The sequence below is a fragment of the Hipposideros armiger genome, unplaced genomic scaffold (assembly GCF_001890085.2).
Source record: "Hipposideros armiger isolate ML-2016 unplaced genomic scaffold, ASM189008v1 scaffold_4, whole genome shotgun sequence".
NCBI classification, from domain to species: Eukaryota; Metazoa; Chordata; class Mammalia; order Chiroptera; family Hipposideridae; genus Hipposideros; species Hipposideros armiger.
The window spans coordinates 5,673,111-5,692,861 of NW_017731354.1; the positions used below are offsets into that span (position 1 = coordinate 5,673,111).

Sequence of the window (19,751 nt, forward strand, 5' to 3'; positions counted from 1 at the left end):
ACTTTTCAGTGTCTAACTGCTGAATGCAAAAAAAAAAAAAAAAACCAACTAAACAAACTGACACCTTCTTGAGTGATAAAGAGCTCATTGGTAATGTGATTTAAATCTTTCCCGGATAGTATTGAGTCAGTTTTTACTGCTAGGGGTTCTTAAGACATAATTTAGCTGTTGTGCACATCCCAGTGAAAGAAGAATGTTGGTATTCTTTCCAAAGGGACAGAAAGTCTCTTATTACCATATTTCTGCTGTAATGCCATTATACTGAGATATTGGTGACCATTAAATGTGTCCTGTTGTATGCCTCTAGGCTAGAGCCATAAAGATCCCCATTCAGTGTTCTCTATCAGCTGCAATGAAGAGAATCAATTTTTAATATGATAGCTCCAAACTTATTCTTTCTTAATGTATTCTTTCTAAAAGAGGAAAGACCATGCCCTTTTTATTTTTGGATAATGCTTCTTAAATATTTTATAACTTTTGCTTTGGCTGTTCTAATTGTCTAACATGACAATTATTGTGTCTAAGCTTCCTTTCACTTGTGCTAATGCAAGTTAGAGAAAAACGACTGCTTCTTGTGTAGTTTACTGTAAAATATGGTTCTTGATCACCATTGTTAAATTGCTCTTACCCTTTTCTGTAAACCAAAGTAGTTATATCAAATTTTACCGTGGGCTGTCCCTTAAGTGATTTGCAGAAAACATTTTTGTAATCAAATTCATTTAAAATATGCATTCATATAGTAATTTAGTTTTGTCTTTGTAATATTTCATTAGCACTGATGGTTTGATTTTAAATTGTGACATGAATTATTAAGCTAGAGAACCAATAAATAGAGTAGGCAGTGTTGGCATATAATAATGATTAAGATTAAAGAAAGTTCTTCATTTTAATATTGGAAGGTATAATTTTTAGGAATTAAAAAATAATTTCTTTTCAAAATGGAATTGCCATACTTAAAAATTTAGGGGGGAGTGGCGGGCGGCAAAAATATTTCAAGACATTTAAAGAGAATGAAACAACTATTCACTTTATTAGAACTTGCTTTTTGACCATCTCAACCTTCTGGAAGCAACCAAATATTAATTATTATTGCATATGTCTGTACAATGAAGGCTGTACACTTGACTCTTTAAAAGACCTTTCCAGAATTTATGCATTCTGTTTTTGTTATTGTTGTTTTGTTTGTTTTTTAAACACACACACATATTTCATCACATGGCTTCCCAGAACTGATTAGCAGCAGTAATCTGAAAAGCAACAAGGCTGAAAAGGGAGTCAATACATAACTGCAGGAAACCACAGAAAATGGCCGATGGCAAGGGAAAATTGTAGTCAGTCAGCCTATAGAAAGCAGACCCAGGAACTCCGAAAGCACAGTCTAAAGCCTTTTAACAAAGTGACAAACACCTTTGGCTGTTGAGAGTCACACATAATAATTTATAATCATATCGATAATTCAGTGATCAAGAAAAAATATGGCTATTTCCTTGCTGAAAAACTGAAAAAGAATTTTAATCAGAAATAACAAACACTTGGTTTTGGTGCTTTAGAGGAATAGGGGCACATTAGGTGTTTGGGTGGCTGTTTGGGTAGCCCTCATAGGGGGTTTTGTTTCTGTGGTGCCAAGATCGGGGTGTCCACAGGTGTCTTACATAAGTGGCAAATATAAATTGATCCTATTCCTGCTGAAGGAGACAGTGCCCTCAAGTGGAATTATGACAAACACATCAGAGAAAAAAAGAAAAGGAAAAAGAGACAGAAGCACTTTATGCCGCCTCTGCCCCTGTGTTCACTAAATGTTGCACAGATGTTTCAACAGTGTTGGTTTGAAGGGGTGCCCCACTGTACCCCATCTTGGGGAATCTCCACGTCCCACCCTGACGCCTAGAGGGACAGGGTTTTAAAAACATCATTATAGAATATCTCATTATCTTACAATGTGTTCTAAATTAGGAAATGTTATTCTGTGTATAGATTTGCCAGATTATTTAATCATTAAGTTAAATGATTAAACTTAAAATTCAGTTCTTTAGTTTTAGGAGTATTTACTCTTTAATTGCAAGAACAAAATAGATAAATAGATAAGTACGATAGTGCTGTCAACTGCTGCTGTTGCCCAGAGTAAGGAAATGGGTACCCCTCAAAGGATGGGATAAATATCGTATTTAGAAACCAAATAGCCACATTCATGTGACAGAGAATAGATAGGAACTGTTGTTTTCAGTAAGTTAATTCATTAAAATAATGAAAGTCTTAATTTGAATTAATGAGATTGTCTGGTTTTTAATTACCAAAGTAGGGTTGAAAAGGCCATTTTAATTGTGAAAGATTAGTATTCTTGAACAATTTTAAATGAACATTTGAAACTGAAAGTCAGCTTTTGTGTATTCCTTTCAAGTATACATAGCTAAAAGTGTGATAATAAGAGCGTTTTGTATTTGATAGCATACTGCAATTATATTTTCTTTAAGCAGTCCAAGTTTTGATGACTGCAGAATTGATTTTTTTCAGTATCTTTAATATAATCAGATTTTCCATATCTGATATTTGCGATTGTGAGAAATTAAATGATAGCTATGGTTAATATGATTAACATTTGCCTATCTTAGGATGAAATATATAAGATTAAGGAAATGAAACTTGAGTCAGAGATAAAATATTTCATTATCAAAATATGGCACAAAATAAATGAATTGTGGTTAAAGTTTCAGAATGTGATCCATGATATTTTATTGATAAAAGATGTTTAACATAGTGGTTATGATGGATAACTTTTTATTTAAACTATGTACATACAGAAATGATAGCCTTTGATTTATGTGGTTTTTGTTTAAATGCAGCAGCTTATCCCTTTAAATTAGGCAGGATCTATTAAAAATGCTACTTTTTAAAGTTGAAAAATGTCAGAATATATATATATGTATATATATATGATATTTTACTAGAATTTGATTTTATAAACTTCAGTGCCTTGAAAAGAAATATTATTGTCTTTGAAGATACTTAATAATTGAATCTCCTTAATTAAATATGTAAAATTACAGTAGATATCAGTAATATATGTCTTTTATCCGTTTTAGATATTTTTGGAAGTATTGCGCGCACGCGCGCGCGCGCGCGTGTGTGTGTGTGTGTGTGTGTGTGTGTGTGTGTGTGTGTGTGTGTGGTAAACGTGCTCATGTTTACTAGCTTCTGCCATTTTAACCATAAGCTCATGTAGAATGAAGAGTAAAGTTTCTTTTTGCTTGTCCTCCAGGCATTCTGATTTGCTGTCGTTTTACAGCATGGGCACCAAATTGCTAAAAACCTGCTGTGGGACTGCCAATGAATTGATCTTTTGCAGTTTTACTACAAACTCCGTAGTTCCCGTTTTTTCGAGTTAATATTTTGGAGTGAATATCACAATGAGTTCAGGCTTATGGAGCCAAGAAAAAGTTACTTCACCCTACTGGGAAGAGCGGATTTTTTATTTACTTCTTCAAGAATGTAGTGTTACAGACAAACAGACACAAAAGCTCCTTAAAGTACCAAAGGGGAGTATAGGGCAGTATATCCAAGACCGTTCCGTGGGCCATTCGAGGATTCCCTCCGCAAAAGGCAAGAAAAATCAGATCGGATTAAAAATTCTAGAGCAGCCACACGCAGTTCTGTTTGTTGATGAAAAGGATGTGGTAGAAATAAGTGAAAAATTCACAGAGTTACTTTTGGCAATCACCAATTGCGAGGAGAGGCTCAGCCTGTTTAAAGACAGGAGCAGACTAAGTAAAGGCCTCCAAATAGATGTGGGTTGCACGGTGAGAGTGCAGCTGAGATCTGGGGAAGAGAAGTTTCCTGGAGTCGTGCGCTTCCGAGGACCCTTGTTAGCGGAGAGGACAGTGTCAGGGATCTTCTTCGGAGTCGAGTTACTGGTAAGTTTGCCAAACTGTTGTAGGTGTGTGTGTGTGTGTGTGTGTGTGTGTGTGTCTGTCTGTCTGTCTGTCTGTCTGTCTGTCTGTCTGTCTTTGTATGCATGCACTTATTTTTTTCCCCTTTAAATACCAAATATGTTCCCAGACATCTTCTGTGATTTTTAAAATTCATAATCCTTAGGATTTACTACTTTGTAGTGATACATTGAGATGATACAAAGATGATGCTTTGGCAGCTTTAAAAAATGACATCCTACGGTAGGAATACAAACAGAACGTGTGATTATTAAAGACTTTCGTACCTGAGAAATGTTAACATTGTCTGTGTTAAAAATGAACTCGACCAGTTGTAAACTAATTAATCACAGAACCGTTAATTATCTTGTGATGTGATCACCTGTAGCTTTCTCAGTGTTTCTTAAAGTGTGCTACTGAGTGATGGAATTTGGATATACGATTTTTTTCTTAATAAATTGCAGCAGTTTCAGCTTGCTGATAATTGTTCCTGATAATATATGTGAAAGTCATCTGGGAATTTATTTCTACTGAAAAGAGAACCAAGAACTTGTGATGTGTTTTCAAAATTAATATTAATTCTCGAGAACTTAAATGCCAGTTACATTTTGACATTCTTGCAAGTAGAATCTCAGGCCTTGCTTACTTCTTGATTTGATTTTCTAAAGCAATGATGTTTAACACAGTTGGAGATTTGAACCCCAGCTATGCCTGTGAGTAGCTTGGCTACTAGGTCACTTATGGAAGCCACTTCTCGGACTGGGCTTCCTTACCTGTAAAATAGTGATACTAGTACATAGGTCGCAGGGTTTTTGTGTTACATTGATTTGGGATTTAGCACCGTGCCTGGCATATAGTATGCGCTTAATAAATGGAGCTAATGTTACTGTTATTTTAAAGTAACCTTTTTTATGACAAAATTATTGTTAAAATGACTAGAATCCAGCCCAGCTTTCTCACAGTGGAATTATGATTTGAAATGATCAACTCATTTTATTTCCACATCAAGTACAGTGTCTTCCTTATTTTTTCTTAAACACCCTAAAATCAAAACCAACTGCTAATAATTATATTTTTTTATGTGTCATTTAGAATTTTTTCAGTGATTTCCCTGAAATCCCCAGAGTAGGTCTTTTTTTCTTATGGATCATCTTTCTATTTATCTACTTTCTACCTACTTATCAAACTTTTTCTTCCTTCTTTTAAAAACTAGGATGAAGGTCGGGGCCAAGGTTTCACTGATGGGGTATACCAAGGGAAGCAGCTGTTTCAGTGTGATGAAGACTGTGGCGTGTTTGTTGCGTTGGACAAGCTAGAACTCCTAGAAGACGATGACAATGGATTGGAAAGCGACTACGCGGGTCCAGTGGACACGGGGCAGGTGGAGCTTCCCCCCCTGGAAATAAACTCCAGAGTTTCTCTGAAGCTTGGAGAAACTATAGAATCTGGAACAGTTATATTCTGTGATGTTTTGCCAGGAAAAGAAAGCTTAGGATATTTTGTTGGTGTGGACATGGTAAGGAATTTGGGATTACATTATCTTTGTGAATGTGTCTATAGTTTCATGACCAAGTTAGGTAGAAATTAAACACTTTGAATATTTAAGGCAGGCTAATTTGGAGTAATTTAAAGAACATGTTCTAATTTATCTTTGGTAAAGGAATATTGATGCTGGGACAAGAGTCTAGATAGAGAATCACATTTCCTCTTTTTTCCTATTTGAATAAACTGGAGTAATGGTTCCCATTTTTAAATTTGCTGTATGATAGCTGACCAATAGAAAAAAAAATACACCCAAATATATTACATAACATCTTATTTTTCTTTATTTTAAAAGGTTTTTTTTCCCTTGTTATCTGTGTTTCTCGTTTTCTAATATTTTCCAAAGTTTTATTGGCTGATCTGATTTTAATGAGTAGTGCAAAACTCATTTACATAAAACACCTGAATAGAGGAAAAGCATATTGCTTTACCAGAAAAGACAATTAGAGTATTTTCTTAGGCTGTAACTCACTCAAAAAAATTTTTTTATTGTGCTAAAATATATGTAACATGAAATTTACCATGTTAGCCATTTTTAAGTGGCATATTAAGTACATCCACATTGCTGTACAACCATCATCACCATCCACCTCCAGAACCTTTTCATCTTCCCAAAATGAAACTCAGTCCCCATTAAACACTAGCTCCCATCACTCAGCCTCCTCAGCTCGTGTTATGTGGACAACCACCGTTCTACTTCCTGTCTCTCTGAATTTGCCTGCGCTCGGTACCTCATCTAAGTGGAATCACACAGCATTTGTCCTTTTGTTTGTTTTGCTTGTTTGTAATGTTACCTTACAATCATATTAGTTAATAATGGGTACATTCCAATATGGGAAGTTGAATGAGATCCGTGGGACTAAAAGAAGGAGAGGAAAAAGGCTGAGAACATTTTGATCATAGATTGAAAATATGGACAAGAGTTCATTAGTTATAAAGAAGGAAATTCATGCAGAATTATTAAACACTAGAATGAGTTAGGGGAGGATGTGAGAAATAGACTCTTGTGCTCATGCTGTTTGTGGTGATTATTTTTATCTGTTCAGGTATGCTTTTTGGTAGGGTATGAATGTTCTAGCATAAATTTCTCTTATCCGGTGCTTGGAAGTTCTAGAAAATTCTATTTGATACCCATCAGTTAGACAAATGATACTATGTTGTTTAGACAGACGTTTACTGAATATTTACCATGTGAAAAGTTAGAGCCAGAGTCCAGCCCGTGCTTCTGTCAGAAGGGCTAACAATTGTACACACCTTCAAACCCTGTTCTTCCATTTTCAGTGTTAAGTTAGAGGAGAGATTGTGGGCTGGGCGAAGGGAAGTTTGGAGAAAGAGGCCCACTGGTCATTGGCATTAGTCTCCCTTGCTTCTGGTCATTTGGGCCTCAAACGTGGCAGAAGCCGGGTAGGCCTTTCTCTCCTTCGAAGGCTCAGGCTGCCTAGAGGTTTGCCCCACCAGCTTCTCCCCCTGCCTTGCTGTCCTGTTGGCTTGTGCAGGCATTCCCTCCAAACTCCTTTTCTGCGATCCTTGAAAGGGAAGTTCTGGCAAACGCCGCATTCTTCATCTCCTATTTCCAATGGCATTTAGCGTGCTGTTCACCTTGGTGCTCACGGCACTTGTCTGACTGGCCATGTCTTAATCTAGTCCACGGACAGCACTGTACTAACTGGTGCTACATTGGAATATGAAATAAATATAAAAATCTCTTTTGGAGGGAATTCTTACATACCTGTAAAATGACAAAAGACCAATTGAAAATAGACTTTCTATGTACAGAAAGGCATATGGGAGTTCAAATGGAATATTTAAGTGCTCGGGGAATGTAAAGGAGCGGTTAGAGCAAGCTAGGGTTAATTAGGGGCAGATTTCTGGGTGAAGGAGTGTATTAAATCTCCCCATGCAGGTGGGTGTTATTATATAGGCTAGTATTTGTTATCCAGTAAAGTGTGACAATTACTTTTGCCTCCTTGCTCATCTATGAATTTACAATATCTTGATTATTCTTGTCTCATTTTTACAAAACCCAAAAAAAAAACAAATGAACAAACAAAAACAAAATATCTTTTTGTGGCAGTTATTCCTGATATATTCTTTTTATCTTTTGGAAAAACAGTTAAAATTTACCAGTGTAAAATGTTTTGGAGGATCCTTTTATGGAAAATGCAGACTTTAATATTGACATTTTATTGAGGAGGGTTTTAAAGTTTATTCCATTGCTTAATTTCCAGGATAATCCTATTGGCAACTGGGATGGAAGATTTGATGGAGTACAGCTTTGTAGTTTTGCAAGTGTTGAAAGTACAATTCTCTTGCATATCAATGATATCATCCCAGGTATGTTTTCTTTGTGTTGTGTTCCGTGTAAGTTAGGCAGAGTTTAAAAGACAAATTTTGTTAATGAGAATATAAATATAAGACTCAAGGTGTGTTTTTGGACCTTGACTTTTATATTATGGAATTGTTATTAAATAGAATAATATCCTTTCTTACCCCCCAAATGAAAACAATACTTACAGATTTTTATTTCTGAAAGTATATGAGTGTGGTGTGGCACTTATATATCCACTTTTTTCATCACCTGTCCATTCTAAGTGGGGCAATAAAAGCCCTTTCTGATAATTGGAGGACTCAGAAAATATAATAAACTGCAATCAGTTTGAGGGAGAGCCTGGTTTAAACTAGAAGCTTGTAAGCAGAAGTGGTCATTTAATATAGTCTATTATACAGTGGAGGGGGTTCTTACCGATGCCCTATGAGATCCCTTTCGGTTTTGAGGCGGTGCAGTTGATCAGGTTTCATGACTAGTCAGAAACAGATCACTCAACTTTACATCTTAAAAAAAAATCTTAAGCAACCTTTCTGTCTTACCTCAAACAAACCTTTCCTTTACCTGATGGCTGCTGTCAACTAATTGATAAATTCCTACCGATGCCACAATAGCACCTTCTTTCCCCTGCTCTTAGTAGAATTCCAATTATAGGCTAGTTAATTGATAGTATGTTAATCATAAAACTAACAGGCAATCAGAGGTGGTGTTTCTTAATCGAGCATTATGCAACTGAATAAAATGTCAGATAACCTGCGCTCAGTAGCCAAAATGTATGAATCCCTGAATTAGACTTGTACTTTTTTATATTCTTGACAAACAGGTCTTAATTATCCCCATTTTGCTGATAAAATCTGGGGCTTTGATAGGGCCGAGACTGAGGAAGATCCAGTAAGATCCTACTTGATTCTGGGAAGGCCAGAATTCAAGTCCAGACCTGTGAAATGATAAAACTTGGCTCTTTTCACTCCCTCCTCAGTCCTGATCCTGTGTGGAGACTTAGGATATGAAGCCCTGCATAGACAAACATACTTCTCAGCCTCACATGTATGCTTGAGAATATTGTTTCCATGGAGATGTATTTTGTCTCTAATTCTATAAAAGCTAAATTTTACTATAACAAGGATCACCACCGAACAAAATGGTTCTTTTGCTCCTGGTATTTTTCCATTATTGCTAATTTTGACACAGAACGCTTTCGAGCTCCCCACAGGCCATTTCAGGCCCTCAGATTCTTTTCCTGTGAAAAGGAGGCTCGTAGGAGATGATCCGAGATTCTCCTCCTGCCTTCACTGTTTGCCCTTCTTTTTTTCCCTGGTGGCTTGGCAACTAATAAATGATTGTTTTGCTGAGTTAGGAAATGGTTTCTCCTTTAGCTTTACAGTAAGAGTACATTAATTTAGTTGGAGGTTTGGGATTCAAATGATAACTTGGTTTCAGTTTTGCTTTGTAAAAGTCTGACATACTTTGCTTTTCTTGATTTCTTTAAAATCAGCTTTTAATTTCTTACAAATTGGATTCCTAGCTATTTCTTTGCTTCCCTTTGGAAACAAATGGCTCACATTCAGAGTAAAGCGTACATGCTTCATATGTTACCTGCTAATATTTAATTTGTCTTTTCGTGCCTCTTTGTGGAAATAACACAATTTATGATTTGGTACATTGAAATACTTCTTAATGTTGTAATAAATGCTGATTGTTTAAAAACTACTTTTATAAAAAGGTCGTTCATTCATTCAGATACCATTAAACCCTTACTTAGGATTCTTTTACGTGTTGAGCGCATAGTAGGAAGCAAACAGATAACAATTCTTCCCACGTGGTTAACTAAATTACTGAAATATCTGGTCAGTTAGATGGTGATTGGATGGAGCCTGATAAATGAGGTAAGGAGAAAGGAAGTGCCGGCTTGTGGGGGAGGATTTTCCTACTTTGTTTACATAGAGCTTCCCAGTGAGCCTCTCTGATGCAGTGATGTGAGGTTTGAGTTCCTGACCTGAAGGAGATGGGAGAGAGAGCCATGTGGATTCTGAGGGGTCCAAGGCTGCAGCCAGCTTGGCCAGTTTCAGGAATAGCCAGGAGGTCAGTGTGGCTGGAGCAGGTTGAGCAAGGGAGAGAGATGGAGGTAGTGGGAACTGGAGAGGCAGAGCCAAGTGGGCTGGTACGGGCTTCTTGGCCTTAACCTTGAGGGAGATTCTGAGCAAAGGACCACTTAGCCTAATGTAGGTTCAAAATGGTCACTCTGGTACCGGTCAGAGGGCGGAAACTGGGAAACAAGAAGGAGACTACTGCAGTTACCCATGTGAGAGGTGATGGTGGCATATAACGTATTGTTTAGTTTAGCCTGTTTTTAAACTTAGTATCAATAGAATCATACCGACTGTATTCTTTAATTACTTGGCATCGGTTACTTAGAATGTATTTGAGATTCTTCCCTGTGGCTGAGGGTATTAATAGTTCATTCTCCCTCACTGCTTCATAGCACATTTCATTGTGCGACTGTCCCACGATTTAATAATGCATTGTAACATTAATGGACGTTTGGGCTTTGGGTTATTTTCATATCCTCTTCAACACTTGGTACTGAGGAAAATTTTGCCAATCCGATGCCTAAGAAATGGTATCTCAAGGTGGTTTTCATTTGTAGTTCCCTGATTACAAGTAGGGCTGAATTAACTTTTCATATATTTATGGAACATTCATGTCTTCTATTAAATACTGTTTGTGCCTTTGATCATTTTTTTGTTAAGTTATTGATTTATGAGTTCTATTTTAAAATTTTAATAAAATATTTTACAACATTTTATTATGAAATTGTCAAACATACAGAAAAGTTGAAAGAATTTTATACTGACCATTCCTATTTCTACCACCTAGATTCCACAATTAACAGTTTATGATACTTGGCTTTATCTTATATTTATTCATCCCTCTATCCACGCGCTGATTCATCTTATTTTTTTTATGAATTTCAAAGTCAGTTACAGGCATGACATCAGTACACTTCTTCCTAAATATTTAGCATGCATATAATTAACTAGAGGTAAGTATTTAGGTTTTTTTTCCCCCCTTTTGAGATAAAAGACATACATGTAATGAAATGCACATTATATCATTTGAGTTTTGACTAATGCGTACATATATACCTTTGAATTTAGTAACTCTCAATTACTAAGATAATTTTTAATAAGAAATACGCTCACATGTCTCAAATCAAAATAATAAAAAAAGTACCGTAGAATATCTTGTTTCCATTCTTATCCCCTCTACTCGCCCCCTCACTCCATCTCTCGCCTCCCATGATTATTTTTATTAGTTTCTTGTCTATCTTTCCAGTTTCTTTATACAATATAAATGCATGTTTTTATTCTTCTTCCCCTTTTAATGCATGTAGCATAGTATTTGCACTATTCTGCACCTTGTTTTATTCTCTTAACTTTGTATCTTGAAGGTGTATCTTTTTTACAGTGTATAATTTTCCATTGTATCGTGGTTCCATAATTTACTCAATCAGATTCCTGTTGCTGGATATTTGGATTGTTTCCAACCTTTTGGTACTTAAATTTAAGTCTTTAATTTGTTTCGTGTTCACTTTGGTGAGTAGTGTAAGCTAGGGGTGCGGCCTCGCTCTTCTGCCAGTGGTTATCCAGTTTCCCAGCTCCATTGACTGAAGAGACCATCCTTTCCCCACTGAATATTCTTGGCTCCCTTGCCAGATGTCAGTGGACCATCTCTGCGTGGGTTTTTATTTCTAGGCTCTTATTTGTGTTCCGTTGGTCTACACATCTGTTTCTATGCTGCTACCATGCTGTTTTGTTTACTATAGCTTTGTAATACAATTTGAAATCAGGAAGCGGGATGCCTCTGGCTTTCCTTCTCTTTCTCAGGATTGCTTTGGCTATTTGGGGTCTTTTGTGGAAGTTTTATTTTTTAATGAATTTTTCCATTTAATTTGTTTTAAAAGTTTTCCACATAACATTTAACATTGTTCATAAAATCCTCTTATTTTCTGTCAAATCTCAGCAGTATCTGCAGTTATGTCCTGGTTTTCATGCGCAAAATAATTTGTGCCCCTCTGTTTTCTTTAACAATCTTACCAGAGGTTTCTCACTTTTATTTATTCAAAAACACTGCTTTTGGCTTTCTTTTTTATTTATGTATTTATTTATTTTTAAAAAGATTTTTATTTTTTTTATTTTTTATTATTTATTTATTTATTTATTTTAAAGATTTTTATTGGGGAATTGGGGGAAGGGGAACAGACAAGCTGCTGTCTTTTTGTTCTTCAGTCTAGTTGTGTGCTTTTGGCTTTCTTAATCTTTTTTAGATGTATTTGTTTTCTGTTTCAGGAATTTCTGTGTTTTTTTACTTTTGCTTTGACTTGTAGATTTTTTTTTTCTAATTCCTTGAGTTCGGATGCTTAGCTTATTAATTTTTAGTCTTTTTTTCTAGTCTTAAGCATCTAAGGTTATAGGTTCTCTCTATGTACCCACTTACCTACATTCCATAAACTTTGTTATGTAGTTATTTTGTTATGCAATGTGAAGCATTAGGTAATTGCCTTCATGATTTTTTAATGTAATCCATGAGCTATTTTAAAATGTGCTTTTAAATTTTCAGGTGCCTAGTGTTTTGTTTTTGTCATTATTAGCTTTCAATTCAATGGCTTTATGGTCAGAGAATCTGATACCAATCCTTTGACATTTGTTGAGCCTAGCTTTATGGCCGAGTACATGATCGATTTTCAGAAATGTCCGGTGTCCACTTGAAAAGAATGTGTTTTCTCCGATTGTATTATAGTTGCACGCATTGCATGCATATTTTATATGTCCCTTAGGTGAAGCTAATTTATTATGCTATTCCAATTTTAGGTATTGTTACTGAGTTTTTAATTGCTAGGTTCATGAGTTACTGAACAAGGTATGTTAAAACTTCCCAAAATGATGATGGAGTTGTGAATTTCTTCTTAATTCTATAAGTGTTTAATTTTGAGACAGTTATTTGCTGCATACAAGTTTAGAATTGTTAGGTACCTAGAGTTTGGAATTGTTGTATCTTCCAGGTATGTGAACCATTTATCATTGTGTAGTGACCATCTCCACGGCTAGTAATTTTTTTTGCCTTAAATTCTGTTTTGTATGATTATATAGACTTTCTTTTGGTTAGTGTTTTCCTGTTACTTGTTTTTTTCATCATTTATGTTTTAGGTATGTCTTATAACAGCATATAGTTGGCAATCCTTCTTTCTTAATCTAGTTTGATAATTTTTGTCTAAGGTTTTCATCTGTTAATATTTATCATTACTGCTAATTGGATTGATTTTTTACCATCTCATGTGGTTTCTATTTGTCCTACTTTTCCTGCTCAACCCCCAGTGTGTTTGTTTTTGGATTGAGATGTACCTAGCAAGGTTTTCTTCATATTTTTCTTGCTTGGACTTGGCTAAAAACTTCTTAGATTTGTAAATTTTATCTTCCAGCAAAGTAGGAAGCATTCTAAACATTATTCTTTCAAGTGCTTTTTCTCTCCCTTTCATTCTCCTCTCTTTCTGTGTCTTCAGTTAGACATATGTCAGAATTTTTGATATTGACCTTTAAGTCCTTGAGGCTCTGTTAATTTCTTTCAGCCTTTTATGTCTCTGTTCTTTCAGTAATTTCTGTTGTTTGGTCTTCAGTTTTACTGACTTCCTGTCTTTTATTGTGTTGTTGAACTCATCCTATGAATTATCATTTTTCAGATATTATCTTTTTAAGTTTTTAAAAGTATTTTTAGGACTTTCCACTTGGTTCTTTTTTTGTTTCTTTAAATAGTTTTTATTTCTCTGGTGGGATATTGCTATTTTCTCCTTCACTCTGGGCATATTTCCTTTACTTCATTAAGCATAATTATAATGGCCTGTTTAAAATTCTCCTCTGCCAATTCCAACATCAGAATCATCTTTGAATTGGTATCCATTGTGGTTTTTTTCTTTTGAGACTAGGTCATAGCTTCCTTTTTTTGGTATGTTGAGCAATTTTGGATTGTCCTTTGACTTGTTCCTTCTTTCAAATTTTGAGTCTCCTCCTCTATAGGCTGCCTGCTTTTTCACTTGAGTGTCTGAGGGCAGTTGTTTTTGGTGTTTTATCAGAGTTAAATCTATTATTTCAAGAGAAATGGTCTGGTATGAGCTTGCTGCATAATAGTTATATTTTTAAATATTTATTTTGGAATATGGAGGTCATTTATTTAAGGAAAAAAGATTTCTCTGGGTAGGTATGGTAGTTTTTATGATTAGATTTTATTTTTATAGTGTTTGATTGTTTGAAATAAGGTGTTTCACACTATAACTATTATAAGTATTGAATTTTCTCTCTCTCTCTCTCTCTCTCTCTCTCTCTCTCTCTCTCTCTCTCTCTCTTTTTTTTAGCGTTAGTACAAAACCTTTATAAGAAGGTCAGTTTAGTTCTAAGCCAGTAGTTCTTAACCTGGGGTGGTTTGGTCCCCAGGGATCATTTGGCAATGTCTAGACCTGTTTGATTGTCATGTCTCGGGTGGGAGCACCACCTGAATCTAGTGGGTAGAGGCAGAGATGCAGAGAGCTGACCCCCCAACAAATAGTGATCTGGTCCAAAATGTCAGTATTACTGAGGTTGAGAAACTGCCCTAAGCAAATTCTGTGAATTATGCTAATTTTATAATATTAACTGGTTGGATGGCTAAGGGAAATTCCTTGTAAAATAAAATTACATTATTTTTGTATTCTTACAGGGGGTAACCAGCTCTGTATTAATATTGTTTCTCCAAAATCGCATGGATATGTGTAATTTACTTGTCTTACCAAATCAAATGCGTTTGTGAGTTCCCTTCTTCATTTCCTTTTTTTTGTTTGGAATTTCCCAAAGGTACTTTTGAAGTTCAAAACCATATTAGTATAACCATACTTTTTACTTACCTCAGTTGGATTTCTTTGAGTTTTGCATTTTACAACTGAATATAATTCATTATATTGAGTAAATTGGGAGTTAGAGAAATCATTAGTTTAGTACTATAATTTACGAAAAAGATACCTGAAATATGAAGTTGGTTTATGTATAATTGATTGTGTTTTTCTCAGTCTGCTGCAGAATAAAGATTTGAAATGCTCTTTTTGTTTTTCAAACTCCAGAGCTGTACTTCTTTCTGTATATTTTTTTCCACTTCTCAATTTGGTTTGAAATGTAAATCTTCAAATTTTAAGTTCTACAGTAGCACTTAAAAAGAAAAGAAAATAAGAAGCTACCATTTCTATTTTTCCTGTGATGGAATTAATATATAACCTGACGAGAATTCTTTTTTGGTAGTATTTATCTTCAAACACACTTACAATTATATTTTATTTAAGTAGTGATACAGGATTAAAATAAGAAAATTAGCTATAGGATCTCTTGGGTATCATTTGTCAGGCTCACTTTGATTTTCTAGATCAGTGGCTAGCACTGTCGTCACTGGCTCTCAGAGCAGTGACAAGAAAGGAAATGAACGCTTTTCCTTTTAACGCTCGATTTTCATAAACCCTGAATGGAAGATAATTAAGAATGATACCAGCTTTTATAACATAATACACAAATTATACTTTTTCCCAACAAGATAAAGCTTGCAAATAGACTTTAAAAAATAAAGTTGTCTCAATGAAATTAATTTAGTTTATTTGAATGGGTCTTCATCTGTAGTGCATGTCATCATTAACGCCCTTTTCTTAAGAGAGAAAAAAGAGTCATGGTGTCTCCTTTAGTTCCTTCGTTTCTTTTTCTTGCCCAATTACCTTCATTTGTAGGACAAAATTAATATTTCCATCACTGAAAACATTTTTTTGAAGCAGTTGAGCAGCTGGTGAGATTAGGAGAGAAGGCGCCCCAGCCAGTTGCTTGTTACAGCGGGTTTTGGAAGAATATCTAAAAGAAGCAGGAGTCTTCGCCTGTTATAAATTTTTCCTCTCTTCATTTCTGTTTCAAATGTTGCAAAACTCTAGCATATCGATTTTGAGATTCTGTTCAGGTTCTTCACGCTGTTGTGATGAAGCGTGTCATTGAGTTCCACCCCTAAATTATACATCTCTGCTTTTTCTAGTCCAGTCTGTGTGCTCCTTTTTAGTTTTGGGGGCTGGGAATATAATGCTAATTTTGCTTTTTAGACTATGGCAGTGCATTCACATTTGTATAGAATCTTAGAGAACTTTGACTCCTAATGTTGACCCCCCAACAACTTTCTTTTTGTATCTTGATTGTTTTCTTTGTGTTATTCAGTGTTTGCATATTGTATGCAGTTTTTGTATCTTCTTTTTAAAACTGTGAGAGTTTTAGTGAGATATAATTGACATACAATAAACTGCACACGTTTAAAGCATATAATTTGATGTGTTTTAACACGTGTGCACCCATGAGACCACCACCATGGAATCAAGGATGTGAGCATATCCATCCCCTTAGAGCATGTCCTTCATTATCACCCCCTTCCTCTTCTGCCTGCCCCCTCAAATCCAGGCAATCACAGATCATCTGTGTGGCATTACACATTTGTTCACATTTTCTAGAATTTGATATACGTGGAGTCACTCAGGATGATCTTTTTTTTTTTGTCTGACTTATTTCATTTAACATAATTATTTTTTGACTCATTTCTGTGTCTTTTTATTGCTGGGAAGTCTTCCATTCTATGGTGTGTAATAACATGTGTATATGTCTCTCTGTATATGATCTCTATATATCCATATGTTTCTGTCCCCTATTCTTGCTAATATTCGCTCGTATTTGGTCTGTCCCCTGGATTACTGACACAGGGAGAGCTGGCTTCTGTGGGGGCTTTCTGCTGCCTGTGCCCTCTGGCATTGCCAGGTTGCTGGCTTCTTCAGCTCCAAGTCTGGGGCACACGAGGCAAGAAGAAACCCTGGGGAAGCCTCCAGCGTGTCGCTCCTCAGGCCCAGAGGTCCCTAGGTGATCTGCTGTCTCCTCTCCACTTTCAGGCTTTTAATTTTGTTTTACGTTATCATATCCAGAGTTTTTAGTTGTACGTATGCAGAGGAATAAGAAAAAGCATGTCTACTCATCTTCCTGGAAGTGGAAGTTACAGCTTTTTTTTTAAAGTTAATAGATATTAGGGATCATTTCATATTACTCCGTACATTGCATACTTAATCTTTTATTTAAAGTATGCCTTGTATCTCATTTAATGAGTGTACCATCAATTTTTAACCAGCCCCATTTGGTTGTTTTCACTCTTTTGCCATCATAAATAGTGCGGTAGCGAATGACATGTGTATGCAGCGGTTTACATATGTGCCTGTAGAGCTAAAAGATAACTCCCTATCTTATTATCCGTATCTTCTTAGGGAGCTATGTGTTCATTTGATAGAAGAGTCACTACCTCCAAAGGCAGTCAGATTATTTCATTTGAGAGCGATCTAGTTGTGAATGTCACTCCTTGTGTGATGCACACTTGTATCTCCCTTCCTATAATTTCCTCTTTGATTCTAGCTCTGAACTGGGGATGAAGATAGGCCCAGTCCAGCCCCCCCTCTTCCTTACAACCCTCAGACATTCAAAGATGAGTCTTTGACACCTACATCTTCTGTCCTCCAGCCTAAAAGTTTGAGTCATTTTACCCATTTTTCTTCGGGCATGCATGGTTTCTCAATATTCTGAGTACAGCCTGGTTTGTTGAACATATCTTTCCACCTGGGCACCTAGAAGGGAACGGAATACTGTAGTCCGTATGGGGGCTAATGGTTGCTATAGAAGAGGACACTGGCTCTGAGTTACAACCCCAGAGACCATTGTGGGGCCTTCCTTGCATGAAGCAGGTAGTATTTTTTGACTGAATGAATGCACTAATCAACCAATGAGCTAATAAATACCGAGCTTATTCTAGACTCAGATCCCCAGTTTTGACCACATGCACTTCTGCTTCTGATTCTATACGTGCATGGTTGATTTGGGGGACATATGGCAAGATTTTACATTTGTCCCTGTTAAACTATGTCACTAGTGCTAGCCAGTCTTCCAACATGGTCAGATCATTTTGGGTACTAATTCGGTCCTTTTATGTATTGTCTTCCCTTCTCAACATCATGCCATCTGTAGATTTTTCCTGTGTGCCATCCAAATACTCATCTGAATATTTAAGTAAGGTATATTTTGCTCATATCCATATAAAATATTCATAAGATCTTTAAAAATGGTGACTTCCTAGAAGTAGAGTTGCTGGGTCAAGGGGTATGTGTATTTTATATTTTGATAGATAATGCTAAGTGGCTTCTGTGGAGATGGTTGGCAGCCTGAATCAGCCCGAATGTTGTCTGAATAAGCAAGACTCCTGGTCAGAGGAGACCATTAGAGCCCAAGGGAAGCACTAGATCTCAGGATACAACACTGAGGTTATTATCTGATGGACCTTCCCGCATTTCTTGAACAGTTTTCCATATAAAATTGTTCAAAATATAAGGAAAGTATTTATTTTGATCAGAAATTCTGCCTTATGGAGATTTGGGGATAGTTGCAATGTATAGTATGTTTGGGTTTTATAATAATACCTCATTCTACCCAAGTAAACGTGTATTTTCTTCAGTAGATTTCTCTGTGGCTGTTAAGTTCTCATTTGGGTTTGAATTACGCTCTTGTGACTGATGATGGAAAGCAGTCCATCAGTTAAGCACTTGTTCTTAATCTAATCGGTCGCTCAAGTTCCCAGGCGTTTCTTGTGGTTCGATTGTTATTGTTCATCAGTTTATTGTTATGATTTCCACCCAAGATTCTCCAAGGGATTTTTCTTTCTCTGATTAACTTCACTAGAGTGGTGGATGAGCTGCTAATTTCATCATTTCGAATGCACTCCTGTTGTGTATATATAATATATACTTTTGGTCTGGTTTCTTTTCTCAACCCAGTGTCCATGTTTTGTGTTTCGGTAGTTTATTCTTTTTATTATTCTGCATTATTCCATTGTATGAACAGATCACAATTTGTTTATCCATTCTTCTGTGGAATGAATTGTTCCAGTTTTTGGTTATTATGAATAAGGCTGCTGTGAACATTTTTACACATGCTATTTAGTAGAAATACCATGCTATCTCTTAATATCTCTTACTCAGGATTGTTTCAATCTCACAAAATTGTCTACTGAATTTATTCTCTACCTTGTTTACTCCCCCGTACTCACCTTTTCCTGGATGATAATCTCTTAAAATTCACTTCAGGTAGAAGGCTTTTTTTTTAAAGATTTTATTGGGAAATTGGGGGAGGGAACAGCATTGGGAAATTGGGTGAGGGGAACAGACAAGTTGCTGTCCTTTTGTTCTTCAGTCTAGTTGTGGAGGATGTTGCTTCACTGGCCCAAGTTGGCACCGTCATTGCGCTCTTCCGGGCAAGGCAGATCAGTCACCGACCTCTGGACGGCTGTTCACGGTGGCTGTTGGCCGCTCATGCTGGCTGCTGGCCACACACTGTAGCCCATGGCAACCCACTGCCACAGGGGCTGCAGCCTACGCTGTCGCCAGTGACTCGAGTCACGGCAGCCCAGCTCCAGGTTGAGCTGTTGTTCAGCATCTTAGCTGTAGAGGGCAGTGTCACTGGCCCTCATATGTGGGATCCGAACCGGGGCCCTCTGGCGTCCCAAGCCAGCTCTTAACCATCACGCCACTCGGCCGGCCCATCTGATACATGTTCTTAACCAGACTTTTTCTAAACTGTGTTCCTTGAATGGCATTAATCTGAGATGTTAAGTAAGGCTGGTACAAAATAAGTATCAAATAAGTTACTATGTCCCTTTTTGAGAGAGTCACAGTGCACCTTAGCATACAAGGTTCTAGTGTTATGCAGTAAAGAAGTCTATCTGTTTGTTCATCTCAGCGTCTTCTAGAAACATTTGAGTGTGGAACACGTCAGAACATATTAGGGGTGTTCTGGGGTTACTGATTTGGGAAATCCTGCAAAAAACTGAGCAAGGTTTTC

The 19,751-nt window shown here is 36.4% G+C and overlaps 1 protein-coding gene across 6 annotated transcripts in view; it reads left to right on the forward strand.

Moving 5' to 3' along the window:
• CYLD (CYLD lysine 63 deubiquitinase) overlaps nucleotides 1-19,751 on the forward strand; it is a 44,561-nt gene that overhangs the window by 3,244 nt on the left and 21,566 nt on the right. For all 6 annotated transcript variants that reach the window (XM_019643669.1, XM_019643643.1, XM_019643661.1 and 3 more), the window contains 3 exons: nucleotides 3,257-3,908; nucleotides 5,137-5,439; nucleotides 7,694-7,799. In XM_019643669.1, coding sequence (XP_019499214.1) covers nucleotides 3,405-3,908; nucleotides 5,137-5,439; nucleotides 7,694-7,799 — 913 coding nt within the window. In that variant the 5' untranslated portion in view covers nucleotides 3,257-3,404. The remainder of the gene's footprint in view (nucleotides 1-3,256; nucleotides 3,909-5,136; nucleotides 5,440-7,693; nucleotides 7,800-19,751) is intronic.